This window comes from Lepidothrix coronata, unplaced genomic scaffold (genome assembly GCF_001604755.1).
Source record: "Lepidothrix coronata isolate B3197 unplaced genomic scaffold, Lepidothrix_coronata-1.0 Scaffold2, whole genome shotgun sequence".
NCBI classification, from domain to species: Eukaryota; Metazoa; Chordata; class Aves; order Passeriformes; family Pipridae; genus Lepidothrix; species Lepidothrix coronata.
The window spans coordinates 12,174,902-12,198,738 of record NW_016690182.1 but is presented as its reverse complement, the minus strand read 5'-3'; the positions used below and the strand labels follow the sequence as shown (position 1 = coordinate 12,198,738).

Genomic DNA, 23,837 nt, shown 5'->3' with positions numbered 1-23,837 from the left:
GGAGCTGAGCTGAAAGGCTGAGCTCACCTGGTTATTCGGGTAGTACTGTTTGCTAATAACCTCCCCATTAGAATTAACCAGTAAAACTTGTCTGCACTGGCTCATGTGAGGCAGGTAACTCGGGTGCCTACATTAGGGGCCAGGACCCTGAGGCTCCCTTAGTAGAGAGGGGATGGCTTCTGTGGTAGCAGCTCCCCAAGTGTTTCATATACTTCACAAACCACAGGCAGCCAAGGGCCCTGCACTGCCCCTTGCTATAGGAGGGAAACCAGTGACAACCGGACTTAACTCCTCTTCTGTCTAAGTCTGCTATGTCAGGCCATGACTGGGTAGTGCTGAAATTCTCACCTTGCCTGAAGCTCTTACCACACGTGGAGGGCTAACAAACTGCCTGAATGTTTCCTGAAAGATTGCCTTTTAAATGAGTTTTAAAGTGCAGCCTGCAGGAAAGGGATCATTCTCTAGGAGCTGCAGGGTTGGCATTTAGGTGCACTTAGCATCTTCTTCCCATGCCCCCTGCTTCCAGTTTAAGACTTTGGCTAAGGCTGATCTTTTGTGGACTTAGTTAAATCACTTAAACACTTTGCTGTAATTTCCACATCTGTGAAATGAAGGTCATAGTGTAGTACTTCACATGCTAGTATTAAGTGCTTAACACTAGTTAAGTGCTACAGCAATAGTGTGGCACAAGTGCTAAATCCATGGTCAAGTGGTGGATCCCAAAATGCTGATGCATTCAGAAATTCTTGTGAGTCTCATGGTAGTCGTGGAGTTGTCTAGAACAACAGAAAAGCAGCTGTGTTTGGAGGTGCTTGAGCACATTTGGCCCTCCCTGGCTGTGCTCTGCCCTGTGCCAGTGCCATGATACCAAAGAAGAACACATGGTACCTCCTGGGAGATTAATTTGAACAAAATCTTCAAGGTCTTCGGTTTTTGTTTTACCTTTTTCATAAGGTCTGAATTTTTGTTTGAAAGAATTCCATTCAATTTGCTCAGACCAGCCTGGCAGACCAGACTTCCTGGTGTGAATTGTTGTTGTAAACATTGTTTCTGGATCGATAGGTTGCTCCCAAATGCTAAGGCAGTTCTGTTACTTAAGGTGGATCTGGTGAGGAGATATGCTAAGTTTGTATTTTAAAAAGCAATTAATTAGGCAGTTGTAACACTTTCACTTCTTCCTGGCATTATGTGTCTGTCTGTCAAATTAAACACAAATGCTTCTAATCATTGATTACAGAGGGGCATTTCCTATGTTTGTCTGCATTTGTCACTTTTTGATGTATTATACACACAATGAAGCTTGCTAGGTGTAGAATATTTAATACTCAAGTGGCTTCGTTGCTGCCTTACAAGCGTGTCACCATTTTCCTTGGATCACAAAATAGCCCTAAGCATCACCATTTAGAAATCTGAACAGACACTAGATGTTTAAATATCTCATTTAAATAAATAAATAAATAACTAAATAACTAAATAACTAAATAACTAAATAACTAACTAACTAAATAAATAAATAAATAAATAAATAAATAAATAAATGCCTCTGGAAGGAGGTGGGAAAGGCAGCCCAGCAGTAAGAAAAGCCTGGGGGTAATAAAGGCAGCAGGAGAAGTTACAGACTCCCATGCTGTCAAGGACTCTATGTTTGCTTTTAGTTGTGAAAAATGCAAGTGAAAGTGTTACTCTGGAGAAAGCCCAAACCCGCTGGAAATGTCAGCCAGTCTCCATGTCACACATGAGCTGATTCTTTAGGAGCTGTTGTTGGTGAAAGGCAAAGAGGGCTTGGTGAGACTCTCACAGTTGCCGGACCATCTGTCAGTTCCAATTTGATATAAATTTCTCATTCTCCCCTTTTTTTTAATTTATTTTTTTTTATTTTATTTTTTACCTTTAGGAACTGAACACTCTTATATCAGTGCAACTCTTGCTTTAGGAGAAGGACTCTGTTTAGACCAGTTAAATTTTTAAATGGGTAAAAATGTCTGCTTAGCATAACTCTGATAAGTCCTTGTTGATATTGAAATATTTATATATTTATAATAATTATTACTGTATAATGATAAACAATAAATAATATCTTTATATTTAAATATTTACATTAATAGCACTAAGAATCATAACTCTTGCTCTCTTTGCCACAGCAAAGGCTTGATTGATCATTAATCAGGTTATTACAAGTTTACACATAAGGATCTGCACTGGGTCAAATCTTCCTTCCTTGCTGTCCAAGGGAGTGACTGTCTTCAGGCCCAATGGGTTATAGTCCAACATAGATGAGAGAATCTCTAGCTATGGCTCAGTGCAAGGATGCCCATGCTGGCTCCAGTGAGGATGTGAAGAAGCCAGAGGCAGGACCATTTGGATTGTTCCTGGCTCAGAAGAAGGGTTATAACACTGGCACAGCTTTATTTTCTCCACTGTCCTGCCTGGTCTGTGTTGCTCAGAAGCAGCATTGTGCTGGCTTTGTAAAGGGCCAGTCCTTCAAAGCAACTGCAGCATCTTTATATGATACTGCTTTTCTGGGTTTAGATTAGGAGATTTGGATGCATTAAATGAAATTGTCGTATTTTTCAGAACTTGACAATTTTTATGTATTCTTAGATCAGCTTCTGGTCAGGCCTAGGTCATCCATCAGGACAGTTTACTGCCTGATCACTGCTGGAAACTAGGCTGCTTGTGTGAAGTTCATGAGGAGCAAACCCAGCTCCTAAATAAACCTGCAGATCTGCCCGTTGCCCAGTAAGAGAGGTACAGGACAGGTTTGACAAATGGATAGAAAGATTTATTGCCTGTGACCTCTATTTTTATATATCAGCAGTAGTTCTTCTGGGATATCAAATTGACTCCAACACAGACACAACCATTGGACTCATGAGCTCAATTCTTAGGCCCTACGGAGTGTCCAGTTGAGGATACCACTGGACAGCCTGAGCACAGTCACCAATATCCAGAAGAGTAATTTTGTAAAGATTACAAGATTTTGGAATTCTTTAACTCTTGAGGCCAGGAAGAGACAAAATGGCTGTAGCAGGCAGGATTCCCCTAAGCTCTGGGTTTCTGCCTGGTAGGAATTGTCCAGCAGTATCCTGCACAGCACCAGACCAGCGAGCCATTGTGAGCCCCAGTGCTGTTATTTTCCTGGACAGTCAAATCACTTGGGAAGGGAATGGAAAACAAGCCTTCTTTATCTTTCCCCTTGACCTTGTAGCTCTCGAGTCCCTCAGTGACGTGAGTTCTACTTTTTAATTGTCATTCTTCGTGCTCCAGGTGTCCTCTGGCCATGCCAGTGAGGTGGAGACAGAGATGGGGCTTGTTGTTGGCCATGCCTACTCGGTGACTGGAATTCGGAAGCTGCGCCTTGGAGAAAGGCTCGTGTTCTCTTTCAAGGCAGAAAAGCTGTTCATGATCAGGCTGAGGAATCCCTGGGGAAAAAAAGAATGGAACGGCGCTTGGAGCGACAAGTAAGTGCTGCAAATCCAGTGTCAAAGGAATGAAACTGTGCTGGGGCCACTGGACGTGAGATACGTGGTTAAACACTGTTCAGACACAGCCATCCTCAGTGACAGCTGAACCTCTGTGCCATCTCCTCCCAAGCAGAGCATTCCCTGACAAAATGAGCACATGCTGGAGGAGCTTACGGCTTCCTGGACCTTAGTTTGCTGTACACACCATTGTTCTGGCACACTTGGCACATGGGCTGAAAAACAGCCCACAATTAAGGAGATGAGTCAAGAACATGAGGCTTGTTCCCACTGAGTTTTTCTGTGACTCAGTTTCTCGTCTGTAATTGCCAGCTGCTGGAGGTGCCATAAGTCTTTTATTCTCAGATAATTTAAGTGATTGGTGAAAAATGCTGTAAAATTGCTACATTTGTGATTTCTTGAATTATTTTCTAATGAATTTTCATGTGGTCTTAGCAGTCCCCTCTACAAGCAACGGAAATGATTGCTGGAGGGGATATATTCCATCAGATGGGTGATTTGTACATGAAAAACGTGTTACAGTTCGTATTAATTTCTTACATCCTATATTTTAGCTAGCAGAAATCTATTAGTTTCAAAGAGATTGGTCCAGGTGAAATGCAAAGAATGCACAGAAGAGCTACTGTGTCTTTTTTTAACTTAAACCCTTGGGCTTCTCCACTGGCTTGTGTGTCTTGGCACAGCTGCCACTCATGCCAGTGGAAGCACTGAGGACTCTGAGGTTGGACCATGGCTTTTGGCCTCAGAGAATTAAACTGACAATTTCCAAATGGGTTAAGAAAATGTCTGTTATAGTAAACAACCTCCCTTCCCTCCTGCCAACCACCTTCAACTTTAGCCTCCAAGTACTTTTGGAAAGGGAATGAGGAATTGTGGCTCTGTTTGTCCAATGTCAGACATCAGGGAAGGGGCTCACACAGCCTATTGTTGGATTTCAGCACGAGACTGATGCGTTTTGGGTCTGTGCTCCCCTGCAGTCAGTGGAAGAGGCAGGTGCCTGCAGGGGCCAAGGCAGAGCACTAAGCTCATGCAGGCAGTGAGGTGTCTGTGCAGTGCAGTGTTCCTCTGGAAACTGGACACTAGGCTCATGCTCCAGCAGTTTCTTCTCAAAGGCTCTCTGGGGAAATCTCAGGCCTGTTTATTAAGGTGATTAAAAGACAAAGAAAATACACTGGTTTAAGTGAAGCATCCAATAATCTCCTGAGGAGGAGAACCAGATTTCATTTGAAGGGCCTTCAGGGAATGGATTCAATCTCCTATGACCTTCCAAACCAGCTGTTTAAGTGTTTAAGCATCCTAATGGAGAGTGTAATAAAGGAAATCAATAAGGTTCTGCTCTAGTTGTGCCAATTTCCCATTAATCTCTTCCTTTTTTAGTAGCTTTCAAATCAATTAATGGTTTAAAACTCCTCCTGCAAGCCTCACATTTTCTTCCTGAATATCATCTGCCTTTTCAGTACTCCAATGTTACTTTCAAAACAAGGGGCCATGAGAGATTTTTACTTCTAATTTTTTTCCAAGTGAGAGCATTTAATTTATTAATCATCTTTGTTGTTCTCTTTTTTTAATTCTTTTTTTTCCCCCTTTTAGTTCTGAGGAGTGGAAGAAAGTCAGCGATTCAGAACGCAAGAGCTTAGGGCTCGTTCTGGAGAATGATGGGGAGTTCTGGTGAGTAGCAGAGATGTGAAGGGTTTGGAGACACTAGCTACAGTGAGTAATAAATCTGCCATTTAATAGCTGCAAAACAATTTTCCCAAATGAATAAGATTATCCAGCCCTGGCACAAGCTCTGTTTCTTTTAAAGTCTCAAGGGATGAGAGAGAAGAATAGAAAAAGCAGATTAAAAACTAGTAGAACAGAATTAGTAGCTCTTAGTAAATATAAGTTTCAAATGCCCTCGAATTCTATTACCTATATTTAGGACATTCACTCAGAATCCAGACAACACGTGCTGGTTTACATGACAAAATTCCAGGTATTGAACACACAATCAAACCTGTTCACTGACTGCTGTGCCTGAGTTATCTATAAATAGAATTGAAGCCAATGAATTTTGATATTTGTTGGTGTTTTCCAGCACAGGCATGAGGAGCATTCATTATCTACAGAATCTCTAGAATTCTCTTAATTTTCACTTTGCTTAAAGACCAAATACTTAGTCCAGCAACTTCTTCAGTAGATCGTCAATACTGCATCAAGTGTGCTGGCAGTGCTCAGTATGAAAAGCCTTCTGCTGGCTTTGTCAGAACTGGCAACCTCAGAGTTTGGCTCTGGGCCATTAACAAGCCAAGGCATCATGGTAGTGCAGAGATCCCAAGCTGTTGGGGGAGGTGAATGTTTTTTAACTGCCCTGCAATCCAGCCTGTTGCTTCAGCAGGGACAGGTTGCAGCAGTGAGATGGTGCTACATAAAAGCTATGTCCAGAGCACAGAGATTTGAGTTGTGCTCAAGGGCAGATGTGACAATAAGGACCGTAATAATGAAGAGTGGATCATGCTTTGGTTGCAGGTGATCTCTTTTGCCTTTGCAAAATATATGTTACCAAACCCAGCTTGGTAGATACAACCTGTCCTCTAGGCTTAGGAGATGCAACAGAACAGATCCAGACCTGACCAAACACACTAAGTGATATTTCTCTAAATTAAGCTCTAAGAGTGTGTGATTGTGGCTTCACAAGTATTTCCACATGCAGAGCTTCCCACTGAATCAGTTTGTCCTCTGGACAGCTGAGCAATGCCTCCTTTTAAACTACTGGAAGATTTTGTGTGTTATTTTGGCTCTTTGCATGAGTATCACAGTTTATTTTTAAATAAGCCACTACTTTCCTGGTGTCCCATGGAACAGGATGACGTTTGAGGACTGGTGTAAGAATTTCACAGACGTGGACATCTGCCGGATTGTGAATACCTCCTACTTCAGCATCCACAAGACCTGGGAGAAGAAAATGATGCATGGGGCTTGGACAAAAAATTCAGAGCCCCTGCTAAATCGCTCTGGTGGCTGCTTTGATAACAGAGAGACCTTCCTTCAGAATCCCCAGGTGGGAACCCCTGTATTTTGTGAGGCATTGAAGTGTGTCCGCTTGAGCTGGGGATTCTGAAGTATCCACCCTATTTAGGAGTTGGCAGTGAGTACTCAGCAAAAAACCTGATTGCCAGTGTCTGTCCCCTGGGAGTGTGTTGTGCTTCAGTGATTTCTGTGAAATCTCTCAGTAGTTGAGATATTTGTGTGGGACTGATCATGTCTGGGGCTGATGAGTCAAACGCACCAGGATTACTGACATCCTTCCTGGACTTCTTTTAGTTTACCAGTTGTAGAAAGGCAATGAGTCTGATTTTCCAATGACAGAGCTTCATTCATTTAACACCCTTAAACAGCCTGAGGATTTGATCCACTGTATTTAGTTAGTATTCCTTGGCATTAATCTAAGATTCTGAAAGTATCTGGTCTCTTACCCAAGCTCACCCTCTCATCAGCATTTCAGAATTTTCCTTGTCTCATCCTACCTGGTAATTTCAAGCTATTCAGTTTATCCATTCATCCACTCCAACTCCATTTCTCATCTTCCTGCCCTTCTCCATGTGGTATGTTTTCATCCCAGAACATGCAAATTCAGGCATAAAACTTCCATTACTGTCAATGAGAGCTGAGCACTTACTGTGTTAATTATTACTTTGAAAATTGACCTTTCTCTCTAGATTAATTAAAGATGTTTTTGTATCTACTTCTCTGCACTTTCAAGGGAGGTTTCTGCCTGCACCCCTCTGTTTTCATAGCAGGATACTGGGCAGTGCAGCCTCTGCTGTTCAGATCAGGAGTGAATCTCAGACTCCCAGCTCATCCTGCCATGTAGGTGTAGATGCAGAAGCAGTTCTTCACTGCTCTGTCTTCTGTCAGTGCCTCATTCCCAGAGGTGTTCCCCTGTATGATTCTGGATGTATTCCAAGTGTTTGTCTGAGTCTCATTTGTAAGTGTTTAGCTGCCACAGAAAACAATATATACACATTACAGTTCAGTGCGTGCCTGATGCAATGGAAGTCCTTTTTATTCCATTGTTATCTCTGGGCTAGTTGATTAAAAGGTTCTTCATAGCAATGCTGGAACACAATTGTATTATCTGCCATTATAAATTACTGTGGCACACACCAGCATAATCTAGAGACAATTCCTGTTCATCCTCCCTGAGTGAAATGCCTGACACTGAGGCCTTCTATAGAGTTTACCTGTACAGAGAGGGATTGTGACACTTCCAGTCCCTTTTGATAAGGGAATTTAAGCCAAATATAAGTGTTATTCCTAGAGACACCTGCTGGCTTTTAGATCGTTACCCATTAAGACAGCTGAAATGTCCTCAGAAGTAAGATCACAGTTGCAGAGCTCTCATCAGACCAAGAGAGCTCTTTTGGTTCCTCTTGTTCCCCTCCTGTACCTCCATTTGCCCTGGAATACTCTGATCAGGTAACACTGCATATGGTTCAACAGAGACATGAATTAAAATGTGCCTTACTAGGTGTTGCAGCATATTCCCCCTTGTCCTATCACTAGGATTACATTTTCAGTGTCTTTGATACTTTTGGTTTAAAGATCCTCACTATTAGCATTACTTTTCAGCTGGGAATTGCTGGGAATACCTGTTATATGAAGAACTCTCCTCCCATCCCCAAATACATTTCTATTTGCCTCACTGGATGCACGTATTTCCTTGGTGATGGCTTTATCCTCAGTATCCTGGGGCATTTTTAACAGCTCACTCTCTTCTCTCTTCTCTTAGTACATCTTTGATGTCAAGAAGACTGAGGACAAAGTGTTGGTCTCGTTACAACAGGAGGATCGCCGCAAATACAAGAAAGAAGGGAGAGGAGACAGCATCCCAATTGGCTTTGAAATATTCAAGGTAGGCAGCCACCTGCACTCCTGGTGCAGAGTTTGTTCAGTCCTGCTTCACCCTGGCCATGAGATCTTTGGCAGATAGAGCCACGATTCCCATGGTGTCTGGCTCTCCACTCAACATGAGCCTCGCATGGGCACTGCACTCCGTCAGCAGAGCTGACATTAGACAGACTACTGGAACTAAATTGAACTCAGTTCAGTTCAAAGTCTATTTGAACTAAAGGAACGTAAGTAATTTTTCCCTTTTGTAAAAGAATGTTAAGTGCCTTTCCTACCCCAAGCTTTCAAGAGAAAGGCAAAATAGTATTAATGTTTGAAACATGGAGGGGTGTTTTTCTCCTTCTCACCAAAGACTTCTGCCTCCATTTCATCAGCAAATACAGCTAAGTGAATGAGGTTGAAAAGACTGCCATTTTTCTGTTGCCACTTAGAAAAAAGAATGTTTTCAAAAGCTGGAGTAGTGAGTGGGAAATCAATATATGGGAAAAGGAACCACAGGGATCCCAAAAGGTAACTTAATTGCCCTCTCAGGGCAAATTGATTAAAATGAAAATACCTGAACTTGAGAAGGAAGGAAGCAAAGAAACAGCTATTTTTCTGATTTTTTTACTGAGGATTTGGATAAATCCTATCATCTGCTGCTACAGTTAGTAGGACTACACTATGGTTCTACTGTAAAAAAATGTCAATTTTAAACAGTCAGTTAGAGCTGCTGACATCTGCATCACACCTATTCATTTGAAAATCACCTGTTAACCACATATATTGAAAAGTGTCATTACAGAAAGTGGCATAATTTACCTTGCCTTGCTCATGCCTGTATATCTAATTTGGAAAGGCTTGGAAAAGAAAATCACGCCTTCAGAAAAGTATCTATCTTTACTTCTGTTAAATAAGTTTTCTATTTCAAAAATGTTCTAACCCACCAGGCTCATTAACAAGACTAAAGGCCTTGGGAAGAGAACTGCCAGAAAAGAATGTAGGGCTGCCTTTGCCCTCAAGAGCTGCTTAAGAAATAGGTTTATATTTTAACTGTGCTGTGGCAAATACCAGTCCCCTGGAGAGGATGTTAATAGTTAAGCACAGCTTCAGGGCTTAGAACAAAACATAAATGGTTATTTTGTGGGTTGGTTTTTTTTTGTATTCAGAAAAGGGCAACGAAAATACGGGTGTGTGCACCTGGATTGAGAGCCTGCTGTGAAAGGCTGGAATGTTCTCTCCATCCTAGAGAAAGGAGGCAGAGGAATCTCAGCCTGTCTGAGACACCCAAAGGTCCCCAGAGAACTTGGTGGTTGTTCTCACTGGAGTCTTGGTCTGTCAGGGAGTGGTGGGGGAGAGAAGCCTCTGAAACATGAAGTCCAGCAGGTTTCTATAGCCTCAGAAACCTTCCTGGCACTTCCCCTGTGTGTGTGGGGAGACTGTTTTTTGCACAGTAATGCTGTTTTTCAGAGGTGCTGGGTTTTGTGAAGCCATTTAGGCTTTTGGGGAGTGCTTTGGGGGTACCCCTGCTACGAGTGAGGCCTTCCTGGGGGTAGTGGTGGGTGTGTGTGCAAAGGGCCTCCTTTGACGCAGGACATAAACATCACATGCCAGAGATTCACCCCTCGGGCCTCCACAAATGTAACTTCCTGGGCTATGGCCTCCTCCCCTCAGCCTTGTTTTCCATCCCCTGGCAGGAGCCTTGCACAGCTCTCTACAGTAGCAATGTTTTAAGGCAAATAAAAGAGTCCAGTTCCTCAGGGGCACTGGGGTGCCCATCCGGGCTGTCTCTGCCACAGCTTCAGTGGGAGAAAAAACATTTGCCAACCGATTTGCCTTTGTTGCACGTTGTGTTTTCCGGCCATGAAAGGCTGTGTGATGTTGATGCCAATTTGTGCCCCAAAGAAGGCGCGGAGAAACTGCTCAGAGACAGGATTTTCAGTCTATAAGCAGGAGGTATTTATTTTTACGGCCGGGGAGCAGCCAGGTCGTCCTGGACAAACTGCTCCGTCGAGAAATTTACAATTGAGCTTTTTATATACTTTTTGCCGCGCAATTGCATCACATATTATGAATATTCATTACATTGCAACATATACTTTTAATATTCATAACAGGCGGAGTTAGAGGCGTGGTCTTTAATTTGGAGAGCACTTCGGTGGTCGTTCTTGTCCTACTTCATCATGAACTCAGTGTCCTTTCATCATCATCTTCATAAACTTTTCAACCTTCCCTAATTTGGGTAGTTTCCTTGTGCATTTGGCAGGGATTTTCAGTATCTGGCAAGAGTACCTGATTTCTTGGCTTGTCCCTTTTCTTATCTCCCTTTGTTTTCTTCCATATGTCCTTTTGTGTGTGTGCTAGCATTTCTAGTTCTTCCCATTCATGCTCATGTTCCCTCATGTCAGAGTGTCCCGTATTCTAGTGAATTTATTGCCTCCGCTATTTCTTAATACTAAGTTTTCTATGCCTTGCTCAAAGCCTGCATCTTGTGTTTAACTCTCTCTAATCCTCACATTGCTCTACTAAATTCACTTGCCAGGTTTTACCTGGCTTCAATGTGCAGGGAGAATCCTGCCTGTTAGCACTGCTATCCCTCCTTCCATTAATCCCCATCCTGCCCCGTGGCTGTAGGTGGAGGATAACAGAAGCTATCGGCTGCACAAGCTCACTGTGCAGGAGAGAGTGGCCACGTCTCCGTACATCAACACACGCACTGTCTTCTTGAGGAGGATCCTTCAGCAAGGCCGCTACGTCCTCATCCCCACCACCTACCATCCGGGCATCACCACAAAGTTTATCCTGAGGCTCTTCACAGACGTACCATCCAAACTCAGGTAGGCTGCACCCACAGCTACAGGAGATCCTTCCTAGCACTCACTGGCTGCACCTCCTTGGGAGTGGTTGCCTGGTTGTGCTCAAACGCCCCTAACTCACTCGTTCATATTGCTCCAGAACTAGGCCAGGGCTTGAGACGGTCAGGTCACCTCTGGGAATCTCTGGATCACTGGGGTTTGTACGTGGTCAGGACATTTTTAGTTAGGGACCTCATGGACAATTCAGTTTGGGTCTTTTGAATTTTTAGTTTGGCTTTTGCGGTGGCCTCAGTTGCAGGTCAGAACGCCGAGCACTGGTGTTCATGTTTACAGCTGATATTGTTTGTTTCTGGGACCATCTCCTTTGAAACCAGTGGTCGCTGTGAGGGTAAAACCAGTGTTTCATGAAACCAGGCCCACTGAATTTTTTTCTTGCTATGATACTATCTTCAAATATTTAAAGGGGTTTTTTTCACCCCATTTGCTGCCACATCTTATAGAAACTTCAGAGAAATGAAGTAAGGAGAATGCGTAAATAGAACCCCCATGCAGTCAAATGCACACTGCTGACATTTGTGCTACACAATAAAATCAAGCTGTGCAAAGATAATGCGAATTTGCTTTACTTTGATTTTCTCTATTTTTATTTCTTACATCTGTCATTTCTCCGTCACAGAATTCCAAAATGGCAGATGAGGAAAAAGTACGAATCTCATGTTCTAAAAATGCTGAATTTCCACAACAGTTGATTGTTTACTTGATGTTCTTCTGCTTCAGTTGCTTTCCCCACTATTTTTCAGGGAGCTGAAGGCAGATAAGCCTAAAATGACATGTTGGAGTCTTCTTTGTGGCTACCCACGCAGAGTCACCCAAATCAAAGTTCACTCTGCAGAGGGTTTACAGAAGCAAGACAGATCGGGTGGTAAGTGGAAAGTGAACCTCGAAGAGTGGAAGGGGCTTTCCAGTCCTCTAAAGATGATTTAAATTGATACATAAGCAGTCAGAAATCATCCAAACAAACTGAGGATTTATGGGATTTTTTTCATCATGTTGTAAAATCTACTCCAGAGGAGAGATAAGATGAATATGGGGATGCAAAACAGCAAGTGTTATGTCCTGGCACCCACTGAGTGATGACTGAATGTACTTTTCACTGGGAAAGCCACTTTCTGTCAAGTGTGGTTGTCTCTTTGGGAAGAGATGCAGAAAATGGACTCAGTTCATATTTCTTGGTAATTTTCTTGAAAAACAAGAGCCACAAACCCCACAACCAAGCAAGATGAGGTTTGGCTCCCTGTTCTCAGCCAGGCAGGGTGGATGGGTGAAACCAAAGGAGCTTTATTGACAAGAGCAGCAGAGCAGTGCATTGGAAAGAGTCAGCATGTTCCTGCCCTGTGGTGGACATTTTCATTTTTAAGAATGGATTTTTTTGCTTTTAAAATTCCTTAAACATTTTTCTCTAATGTTCCCTTCAGTAAAACAACCAAAGCCAATTTTCCACCCTTGGCATTGCACAGTCTCTAGCACAATTACAGAGCTGACAAGATCCAATAGGAACCAATTGCCTGTAGATGCCAAAGACCGGGCTTCAGCTCAGAGCGTTGTGGGATTTGGTGCATCATGACACAGACCCTCAGGAATATACACACAATGTGTAATAGATATTTTAACCACACCATAGTCAAATACCTTTAGGACCCAGTACTATCACACATGGTCAGGTTGAACTGAACATATTCTTCCACTTTGATTTCAACAACCAGTGTTGGGCTGACGATTACCCTGACAGAAACTGAAAAGGTGTAGAAAGAACAGTCTGTTGGAAATGGACCCAGAGGTTTCCTGTTGAAACCTAAGCAAAATTTCTGCTTGATTATTCTATCTGCTGAAAAAGTGAATAATTGGATCAAGTGATACTATTTCGGAATTAGTATTCAATCCATCAAGTGGCTGAAGAAATATCAGTCTATCCTTGTCAATTTTTTCTGAAGTGTTTTCATTTCCCTGTGTGAAACACTGTGCCAGTTTTAAATCTGTCAGAAACATACAGGGATGTGAACACAAAACCTAGATGAATCTTATTGTTTGACATTGAATAAAACTTCACCAAAAAAAGTTAAAATACTTTCTTTTTGTATCAACATAAAGCTTTCAAGTAAAAGCCTTTGCCTCTTTTCAGCCTGAAATTCCAAATCTCATCCACTCAGAGGGCTCTGAAGGAGAGCTGAGTTACTTCACTTCAGTGGCTTCCCCATTATCTTGAATTCTGCTGTGAAATCCCTGTTTGACTCTTTATTAGCCTTTTTTTCTCTGTGTCTCCAACTCACAAAGTACTCACAAAATACCTTTATAGATTGTCTTGGAGAATGCCACATCTTGTAGCAACTTCAGGGAAATGAAGTAGGGAGAATGCGTAAATAGAACCCCCATGCAGTCAAATGCACACTGCTGACATTTGTGCTACACAATAAAAGCAAGCTGTGCAAAGATCAGGGTAATGTCCATACCTGGCACACTGCCTTCTAAGGGCACCTTGCTGGGAAACTTGGCAAAGCTTCTGATTGATACTAAAGTCCATTTTTGGTAGCAGAAAAAGCTGGGTATGGTAATGTTTCTCACTTTGTTTGTTTAATAGATTAAAAGATTGGATATAGAAATTTCTTGAAACATTGATTGTAAACTTAGACTAGAAATTAATGTGTCCAGGGACAGGAAATATCCCACATTCCAAGACTGCTTCCTAGTATTGCCACAGAAGAATGCAACTCCTGGTCATCCCTAATCTCCTCTCTGACTTCTTTGGATCCACATCTGGACCCTCTTCCATGCTTACTTTAAGAAGAAACAGCAGCCAGGAATTTGGAAAAATCACATGGGTAGTTACTAAAATACTGGCCTTACCTGCTGGTCTTGGAGCATTTCCTGATGGGAACTAGATTTAAAAATCAACAGCAGCCCCCTGTCTAGCTAGCACTGTGAGATGAGGGAAGAGACCACACAGCACTTGCCACTGGGAGTGACAAGGAGAGGTTTGCTTTCAGATTAGGCCCAGTCAATATGTTTATTCAAGCAGAAAACAGGTAGATGAAGTGGCTGTGTTTTCCTGCTGCTAAGAGGACCTCACACAAAGGTTACTCATTTTCTGGTACAAAGGTTGTTGGCAGCTTGTTTCTATGCGAGCTGCTGTGTCCAATTAGTCCCACTGCATTTTACCAGGGCTTCCTGACTCCTGTGCCTTCTGATCGGCAGCATCTCAGCTCTCCAGCTGCCTCTTTCCTTGTGCTCAGTCTCTGTCACCTGTCAGCAGTGTTCTGCCTTGGCCAGCCACCTGCCTGGTTTGTCACTGTCATCCCTTAGCATAGAGAGAAGACAAACCCTGATGATAAAGGAGGAGAGATAAAGGAGAGCTTCATTCTGGAGCTTCTGAGAACTTGAGACTGGCATTCCATCTGAATAGGGCAAAGTGCCCTGAAAACTTCAGGATGTCTCTATATATTGGGGTATGCAGATGCAGAAAGAGCAGCCTGAACAGAGAATCAAGGATTTGAGACTTGAGTGCACTGTTCTTCACATAAGCCCATCACTGTCATCTGAGAGTTGTGCCTAGCACAAATTTCTAAATAGCTACATAAACAAAGCTGGAAGAGAATGAAGATTGCACAGCCAGTGCTGGTTCATAAGCTGTTTGTCATCAGAGCCATCTTGCTGGCCAGAGGAAGGTTATTTAATCTTTATTTTAAACGTATATTGGAAAGCTCCTCCTTGGTGCTGTCATTGATCCATTGCCCTGTCCAGAAAAAAAAATGGATGGTTTGCTGTTGTAAAGAATAGTGGATGGATCTAACTGCCCAGACTCAATCCTTAATGCACACAGGCTGCTCCTCATGGAGGTACCTCTCCAAATTAGCTTGTTCTGAAGTGGATCTAGCTGTTTATGAGCCAAACATAGTGGCAGATCTGCAGGATGATAAGGAAATTCTGGGTGCTTGGAGGTTTTCTGTCTCATTTCCAAGCCTGTTTTAAAAATTGCTGTCGCTACTGTCTGTCACACCTATTTCCCAAGAGTTTCTCTTCGAGAAACCTTTTGCATTTTAAGTCTCCTTGCTAAAATTCTGTGTTGAATTTTCATGTTTAATTGTCTTTCACTACTGTTCCAAACTGAGTGTTGTGATCCTCAGACAGGCCTGTGACTGACCTGATAAGCAGAGAATATGGTACCTTCTGTTGAAGCTGCCTTTGGAGCAGCCTGAGAAGTAGAAGGAAGGAGAAGCAAAGACTCACCTGCAAGAGGCAAAACAACCCAGGGCAGTGCTTGTGTCTCAGCACTGTGTCTGCTCTGTTTGTTCGATGCCCTTTCCAGTGACTGTGTCAGAGCTCTCTGTGTACCAGTAAGAGCAATTCAGCTGGAGAGGGGCGGGAATGCCTCTGGAAACTTTTTCTCAAGAATGTTTTCCAGAAAGCTTTTTGGTTTGGTACAGTGCAGAAGAATGTGGATGTTAGATCCTCACTGCAATTCTCAAGAACTCAAGTAGCCTTAGACTACTGATCATGGATTTCTTTAAGCTTTAGAGATGTCATTGTTGTTCAGGTGTTTCTGGCTTTTACAAATTCCAGCTTTTTCCTTCACACTTTTCTTTTGTACAGCTTCCCAAAGCAGCAGTATGGCCAGGACTGAGGTGAGAGAGCTGTTATACACAATGTAGGGCATAGCTGGAGCCATATGTGTGCCTGAGAACTGAACCCAGCCCTCCTTCCACAGCCAGGGCAGTTGCCAGAGTAGCAGCTCCAGTCGTTTTCATTCCCAGCTCATGGCCAACACTAGGATGTTGCTTTTCCATGTGAGCAGCCCTTTCTGCTTTATCTCTGTCCTGTAAATAAATCAACCATAGCAGAGAACATCCCTTGTCTCATCCCCCATATGTCTCTCTTCCATTTCTTCCTTTTGTTCTGGAACTGGAGTCAGTAATCCTAATATAACTGACCATTCAGCCCTGCCATCATGGGGTCATGCTGTGCAGGAACCTTTTGTGTTCCTCTTCTGCCTCCCTCCATTTCTTGAGCTCTTGCCGAGAATTTGAATGTTTTTTCAAATAATAGCTTTTCCTTTCACTTACCTGCTCCCTCATCCATTCAGCAGATACACCTGTCACCTCTTTATGCTCTGTGTCTTTTCCCCAACCCTCCTTACGCCCTTTATCTCTTAATTACTCATAATGATCGGATGTTGCTCTGCTCTTTGCCCTCAGGCAAAGCAGTTGACACCATTGGGGTGACATGCAAGACCCAATTTTATTCAGACCCATTTTCCCAACTGCTTAGCAAAGAGGGCAGCTTTTCCATCCCTGATCCCACAGCGTGGTGCCACCCCATGCCCCAGAGCTAAATTCACACGTTCAGTGACACAGAAAGTACTTGCCTATCAGAGAAGCCAATACTCTGTCACCTGCTACAGAACTGTGAGGTGTTGTCAGCGTGACAGGCCTGGGGCAGGTCTGGCCAGGTGTGACCACAGTGCAGCATACGGAAAAATCTGTGTCTTGTACAGGGAAGTGACTCCCTCTGGTTTGGATGCAGCTGCTTTGTGGTTTGTTTGTGTGAGGTGTTGGTATTTGTTCTTGTAAATGAGTGATGTGTTTGAGGAAAATCATCCTGGGTATGGATTGTTAAAAAACTAAAGCTGCCTTAGTGCTGTCACTCCAGTGGTGGCATTTGCAAGTAGATGGTGACAAAATGTGTGTAAGAAACTATTATGAGCCTGACTTACTCTTACACACACTCAGTGGTTTTATTTAAAATCTGTATATAAGAAGTAGCAACGTATGTAAAGGTATGCTGTCATTAACAACAGGAATGGACAGGAGATAGTTGTGTTGAAATACAAAAAATGGTATTGCCTGTGTTTAATTAGAAGTTAACTAAAGAGTGTAATGGCCCATTCTATTTGAGGATAAAGATAGGCATTTCCAAATTGGTTCTTGCTCTTTATTGGAAGGGAAAGAAAATATCAACATTAATAATAAATAAAAATGCTCAGTGTAAAAACAACAAAGCATTTCTAGACGGTTAAATAATCTCAGTGGGTCAGGTGTGATTTAAGTGTAGTTTAAAATATTAACTAGGACCTATCATAGTTGTGGTAACATAAACTTTAGAGTTACATCAATCCAAATGATAGAACTGAATAGATTGGCTCAGGTTTATGGGAATGAAATGACAAACTGGGGAGGATTTGCTTTGACAGTTTTCCACAGAAAACTTTCTTGAAACCAGTGCACTTGTAGAAAATGTGTTTGTATTTTGACAACATTTTGCTTTCTCGAAGAGAAACTGCTTCTTGAAAACTACCTCCTGTAACACTAACGCTCATATCTGAGTACAAGAGACAGCACTTTCTTTCTAGCTTGGCAGTCTAAGGGTGGCCACTGACGTGTGCATTCAGGGACCTAAAAGCATTTCTGTGCAATTCCTGTCCTTGCCCTACACAGGAATTGTGGAAGATGAACAGATTTTACCTTTCATTTTGGCCGAGGCACCCAGAACTTCGTATCAGATGTCATGTGCACAGATGCACTTTGGTTGTCACATCTTAGAGCAGTGTCGGGAAGCTCAGAGACTCTGAAAACTTTCTGTTAGATGAGCCATGAGGATGCACAGCAAGGGAATGTGGGAAGATCATGATCACTGTCTAGGAGTGAGCTGGTTTCACAGCAAATGGGGCCTGGTTTCCAGCTCTGAGCACCCAGTTGCTGCTAGAATGAAAGAGTTGGAGTTGTTCATTCTGGAGAAGAGAAGGCTCCAGGGAGACCTTAGAGCCCCTTCCAGTACTCAAAGGGGCTCCAAGAGAGTTGGAGAGGGACTTTGGACAACAGTTTGGAGTGACAGGACAAGAGGGAATGGCTTCCCACTGACAGTGGGCAGGGTTAGATGGGATATTGGGAAGAAATTCTTCCCTGTGAGTTTGGTGGAGCCCTCGCACAGGTTGCCCAGAGAAGCTGTGGCTTCCCCATCCCTGGAAGTGTCCAGGGCCAGGTTGGATGGGGCTTGGAGCAACCGAGTCTAATGGAAGGTGTTCCTGCCCATGGCAGGGGCATGAAACTGAAACTAGGTAGTCTTCAAGGTCCCTTCCAACCCAAACCATTCCATGATTCTGTGTTTTCACCTGGGCAGGTAGCAGTGGCTGTAGCGTGCTCTGGTTCCCTGTTCCTGTGCTCAGTAGCAGCAGTGCTGTGAGGCACAGGAGGGAATTCTCTCCTGGGTTTCTGGGCAGGTCTCAGCTGCCATTCTTTGTCCTAAGAGCTGTGCTGCTGTTTGTGTTTTAGGAGCAGATCCCTATGTGCTTGTCAAGTGTGAGAACCAAAATGTGTGCTCCCCTGTGCAGCACGACACGACCAGTCCCGTCTTCAACACACAAGTGATTTTTTACAAGAAGAACATTGACAGTCCCATCACAATCCAGGTGAGACAAACCACACAGGACAGGCCGCTGAGGGCAGGAAGGGGAGCACAGCAGCATCACTGGGCTTCACCTGTGCCAGCTCTTCCTTTGTATGACTGATACCCAGGAGAGAAGTGTGAGAATCTCTGCTCCCCTTTAGTGAGTTATGCCTGGAGCTGTTCTGCTGATTCTCCAGTCTAAGTCTGCTCCATAAACACCAGCTGATGGCACTTAGGAATCTGAAGGCATATTTCATTCCAAGGCTTTGAAAGAATTTTTGGAATTACCTTTTGCCTTACATGGTACCCAATGAAACAGAGACAAAGAAAAGCCATGTGTTGTCCAGAGTCAGCATTTGAAACAAAACCAAAGGCAAGCTGTGACCTAGAAAGCAAAAAGCTGCATTCACTCCTTATTTGCATAGAGTATGTAAATGAGCATGCAAATCCAGACTCTCCCACATGCTCTCTAGGCAATTAGCTAAATTTAGATGTACACCCACTCCTCACTGCTTTTTCAGGGGGCTAATGGGGGTGACCGTCCTCGAGCACTGCCCTTGCAGGTGGAATGTGAGAGCAGCAACACTTCAGCTGGGTTCTTTTCTGTTCCCTTGTCTCTAGGTCTGGAACAGTAACATCCTGTGTGACCAGCTCCTGGGGCAGGCAGTGCTGGCAGCTTCCCCCAGTGACCCCCGAGAGCAGCAGACGCTGCAGCTCCGAGGGAGAGGCGGGCAGGAAGCAGCCGAGGTGCCGGGTCACATCACCATCAAGGTTTTCTCCAGCGATGACCTCGCGGAGCTCTGAGCGCCGGAGCCCCGCAGAGCCAGACAGGGCTGTCACCTCGCAGCAGCGGGACTCGTCTGTGCCTGCCGGGGCGGGGACTCGGGAGCACAGGGTGCACATCATCATAATCGCTTTAAAAAGACAAAGCCCTCAAAACTCTCCGTGTTATCACTGATAATGGGGAGGGAGGCTTTGAAAGAGGGGAATACACATATTTATACATATATATGTTCATGATACAGCACATACAGTAGAAGAGGGGCCAGACAAAATGCTAGCAGATAAACTCATTAAGATGTGACCATCTTCCAAGCAGCATCTCTCAGGAGCTCTCAGCACATAAGCTGGAAGCCCCTGTGACTGTCCTCACAGTTCCCAGCACATCCTCATCTATTCCCAACAGTAGGACTGGATGCAGGCAGGAATGGCTCCAGCTCCATGGGCACCTACCAGCAGGTTGGGGGAGTGGCAAGCACAAGGTGGATTTGCATCACTCAGTCCTTGTTCACTGCCAGCCTGGATCTGGGAGGGTGATTTTTTTCCCCCACAGAGGGATATAAATTTCTCGATGCATTTCAGTGTTATTGCTACAGATCAGATGTTTCTGTTTCGTGATGAACTCAAGGAGTTCAGTCATAGCTCTTGGCCTTAGACCCTGTGAGCCAGGGCAATTAAAACAGAGGGACAGGTCTTGCAGTGGCTGCTTGAACACCACAGCAAATAATAGGTGTGTCCACATAAAGGCTCTCAGATCAACTTTCTGACTCTTCTCCACCTCAAGCTGATGACTCACAAGTTGGTATCTCTGTCCAAGAGCAGGAAAGGCACCTCACAGTTCAGCTGTGGTTTTGCTCAGAGCACAAATTCACTAATGGGAGCCTCCTACCTAAGGAAGCTTTGTTTAATCCACATGATGCTAAACATGGAATAACACTCCTTTTCTCTTGTTAGATGGGTAGCACCAGACTGAAAAAGAAGCAAATTAGCTCGTGACAAGGACGGGTTTGTAAAACCAAGGTCTTGTGCCCTGGTAGGTGTCAGGTTTCACTCTCAAAATTTTGCTTTGATTTATTACTGACAAATCCAACATCTTTGATAAAGTTTCACTTGGCTGTCATGGAGAACAGGTATTGTTTCACATTTCCTTCAAAGCAGGGTTCTGGTACAAACTTTCTCTTATGTTCTGCCTGCAGCCTCGTGGCAGGGTTCCCTCACAGCTCTTTATGTGTGGGCACGCTGGGCAGTGACCCTGGCAGTGCAAGAGGCTCGCTGTGTCAGACACTTGGAAGTGGATTTTATACGGCTGCAAATTCTGGTCTGTAAAGAGAAGCTGAAGGATGACTGTTCTGCCTTTTGTACAGCCAGGAAATTTGGATTTCTGTGTATCTCATAACCACTCCGTCCGCATTGTGCAACTTTTATAATTTATAAAATGGCTCCTGATAGTGTTAATGTTTTCAGAAGAAGTTTTTAAGTCCCTTTGGGGCTCCAAAAGGATCGCTGCTGTGGTAGGAAAATGCTCTGACATGTTGGAGATGGAATGTAAGGCTATGAATGATGCTACAGTGCCATCAGCTCAGCTGCATGTACCAAGTACGTAAACCCTGCTCTTTTCAAATAGCTTGGGTTCAGGCCATTTAGCACACAGAGCGTTTGTCAGCTGTGTGAACTACATGCCCCACAGGCAAGTGAAATTCTCTGTACGCTCATGGCTTCAGGGTTGCTTATCCTCTGAAATTTCAGTCTCTGTGTAAGGGTTGTCCCCAGCACCAGCAAGGCAGAGGGAGCATGACCCGCAATTCCTGGTTGTGCACAGCCTGACAAAGAGGGAAGTTTGGGTGATGAGTATGAAAGTGGTGGCTTTTAGGCCTTGGAATTCTGCCAGCTCCAAACATTTCTAGTTTGTCCCCATGGCATAGGGACAGGCAACCTTTGAACTCCAGTACTGCCTGGAGGGAATGGCAGTGCTGGGAGCTGCGGGAGGCTGAGGCCAAGCAGAATGTCTGTACATCTGCATTTATTATTTCTTGGAAGTAGTTGGAACAGACAGGGTTTGCCCATCAGAAGGAGCTGAGTTCCCAAGCTGGGAACACAACTGGCTGTGCTGATTTACAAGGCTTCTGGCTTCCCCAGTGAATCCCAGGTGAAGCAAGGNGTGTTAGTGGGGACAGCTTTGGCGGCCGGCGCGTGATTTTCTTTCGAATGCTTTTCTTCCAAGTGTCTCCTTTCCCGGTGCTTGTGCTTGGCATTTCAGTGTCGGCAAAGGTGACTTTTTTAGGTGGTCGTGCTGCAGCAGCACCAGGCCTCTTGAGCATCTGTGGCAAGAATTAGTTTATGTCAGAAAGGTGGCTTGCAGATGCCCTGAGATCCTATTTCAAATGCAAACCCTTGGGAAGCTGCTGTTGGCCACAAGTTGGGCTCTTAAACTGTCTTTTGCTGCCCACTTCACCAAGTCAATGGACGAGAAGAAAAGACTGGATTTACACAAGTTCATGGGCAGTTTCCTCTTCAATTTTCATGCATTTTCTCAACTAGGCCGTTCAGAGGGGCAACTACCCTCTAGGGCACAGTTATTGCTGCGTGTCCTGCAAGGGACACTCTGACTCAACTTGGAAGTTCAAAACCCCTTTTCCAGGTGTCAGCGGATGGGCTGAAGCACCATGTCATGGCAGGGCTACAGCCCTCACACTCTTCAGCCATGCATGGCAAGCACTGGCTGCTCAGGAACTTGCAGCTCTGAATGACACCAAAGGCAGTGCTAACCAAAGCTGGCACTTACTGAATTCACTCCTTCAGGCTTTGCTTTTCCAACAGCCACAGGTTCCTTCTCCACTTCTTTCTCTTCAACCTCCTGTCCAGAATGAGAGGGGGCCAGAAAAGGTTCTGGTGCTGCTGTTGTGCCCTGGGGACAGTCAGAAGAGTCAGGGACAGTCACCATTTTGTCCCTTGCAAGGTTGGATAGTTACACACAATAACAAAAGGGTCATTTCACAAAAGGCCACTTTCTTGTTCAGTTTGCTTAGATTTTCTCCATTAGGCTATTCAGACGGGCAGGTAACCCCAGGGCACAGTTATTCCTATGTGTCCTGCCAGGGACACTGGCTCAACTTGGAAGTTCAAAACCNGGAAGACTCTCATCCAGGCCTAGAGCTTGCAAGTAGTCATACAAACCCAATTGTCAAGAACTCAAACACTCTACGGTCCCGGTTGAATACCTGTACCCAACGGGGTGATTTGTCTGCCCCACTCTCCATCTGGTTGTGGCTGGACTTGCAATTGCACTTTCTTCCTCATATAGAAGTACCACGACTGGGCAAGCGCAGGCCAGTGGGATGTATTCCAAAGGCAATGTGGTCTGGAGCCGATGAATGAAAGAAATCCTTCCCCAACTCCAAACCATACCAAAACCCCCATCAATGGGACTTCCCAGCTATGAATAACAACAAAAGTTTATTTACAAATGAAGTGGCTGCAAAGATAAGAGTAGATACGTGCCACCGCCCGGTGGGGAAGGAATTAGGGACCCGACACTGCACAGAAGGGTCCGACAACATAGAAGGAGGGGATGCAATGGCTACTTTATTAAGAGGAATGAGGACTTATACAGGGTTCAGTTAGGGAGGTCCGATAACCGGGGCGGAGCATGGGACGGACATCTCAGGATGCCACAGGATTGGGGAGTAGGGAGAAGCAGGGAGGAACTTGGGAGGAGTCAGGTATCTGGGGCCAATGGGAGCTCACTCCGCACTGCGGCATTTTCTGGCCAATCAGTGTGGGATGAGCGGGAAAGCAGGGGAGAGTAAGGGAGAAAACAACTTTTGGTGGGAATAACTGGGGACAAGTTCAGACATGTCTGGGGTAGTAAAAATCAAGGGGATTGATAAGAGAGATATATGTGTGGGTACATTAAACTGGGTTCAGAACTGGGGTAAAAACATGGAAGTCCATAAGTTGTTGTTTTCCTCAAGACCATACAGGTCTTGATAAAGAATTAAGCACGCTCTTCTGAGATCAGAACAAAGAGATTTATTTCAAATCCGGCACATACTTTTCTACTCTGATACTATGGGACCTTCGAACCAATCGGGTTGTCTGTTCTTGCGCATGTCCCTTGATTCCCTTGCCCCTGGGACACGACTCCTACACTTGTCCAGAAACAGAGGGAGCCAGCAGAGGTTCTGGTGTCGCTGTTGTGTCCTGGGGACAGTCAGTAGAGTCAGGGACAGTCACCATTCTGTCCCTTGCAAGGTTAGATAGTTACACCCAATAACAAAAGGGTAATCTGACACAAGGCCACTTTCTTGTTCATTTCTCATGGATTTTCTGAAATAGGCCCTGTGGAGGGGCAGGTACGTCCAGGGGACAGTTTCTCCTGTCTCCTAGGAATCCTGCACGGCAATCTAAAGACTAAACAGGAGGGGTCAAAACCCCTTTTCCAGGTGTCAGTGGCTGG

General features: G+C 44.3%; 1 protein-coding gene across 2 annotated transcripts in view; it reads left to right on the top strand.

The window, feature by feature from the left end:
• Nucleotides 1-20,844, top strand: part of LOC108499014 (calpain-5-like) — a 54,363-nt gene extending 33,519 nt beyond the window's left edge. For both annotated transcript variants that reach the window (XM_017818404.1, XM_017818394.1), the window contains exons 7-14: nucleotides 3,268-3,461; nucleotides 5,073-5,150; nucleotides 6,327-6,522; nucleotides 8,254-8,376; nucleotides 10,986-11,188; nucleotides 11,968-12,089; nucleotides 18,487-18,623; nucleotides 19,223-20,844. In XM_017818404.1, coding sequence (XP_017673893.1) covers nucleotides 3,268-3,461; nucleotides 5,073-5,150; nucleotides 6,327-6,522; nucleotides 8,254-8,376; nucleotides 10,986-11,188; nucleotides 11,968-12,089; nucleotides 18,487-18,623; nucleotides 19,223-19,405 — 1,236 coding nt within the window. In that variant the 3' untranslated portion in view covers nucleotides 19,406-20,844. The remainder of the gene's footprint in view (nucleotides 1-3,267; nucleotides 3,462-5,072; nucleotides 5,151-6,326; nucleotides 6,523-8,253; nucleotides 8,377-10,985; nucleotides 11,189-11,967; nucleotides 12,090-18,486; nucleotides 18,624-19,222) is intronic.
• The last annotated feature ends 2,993 nt before the right edge of the window (nucleotides 20,845-23,837 follow it).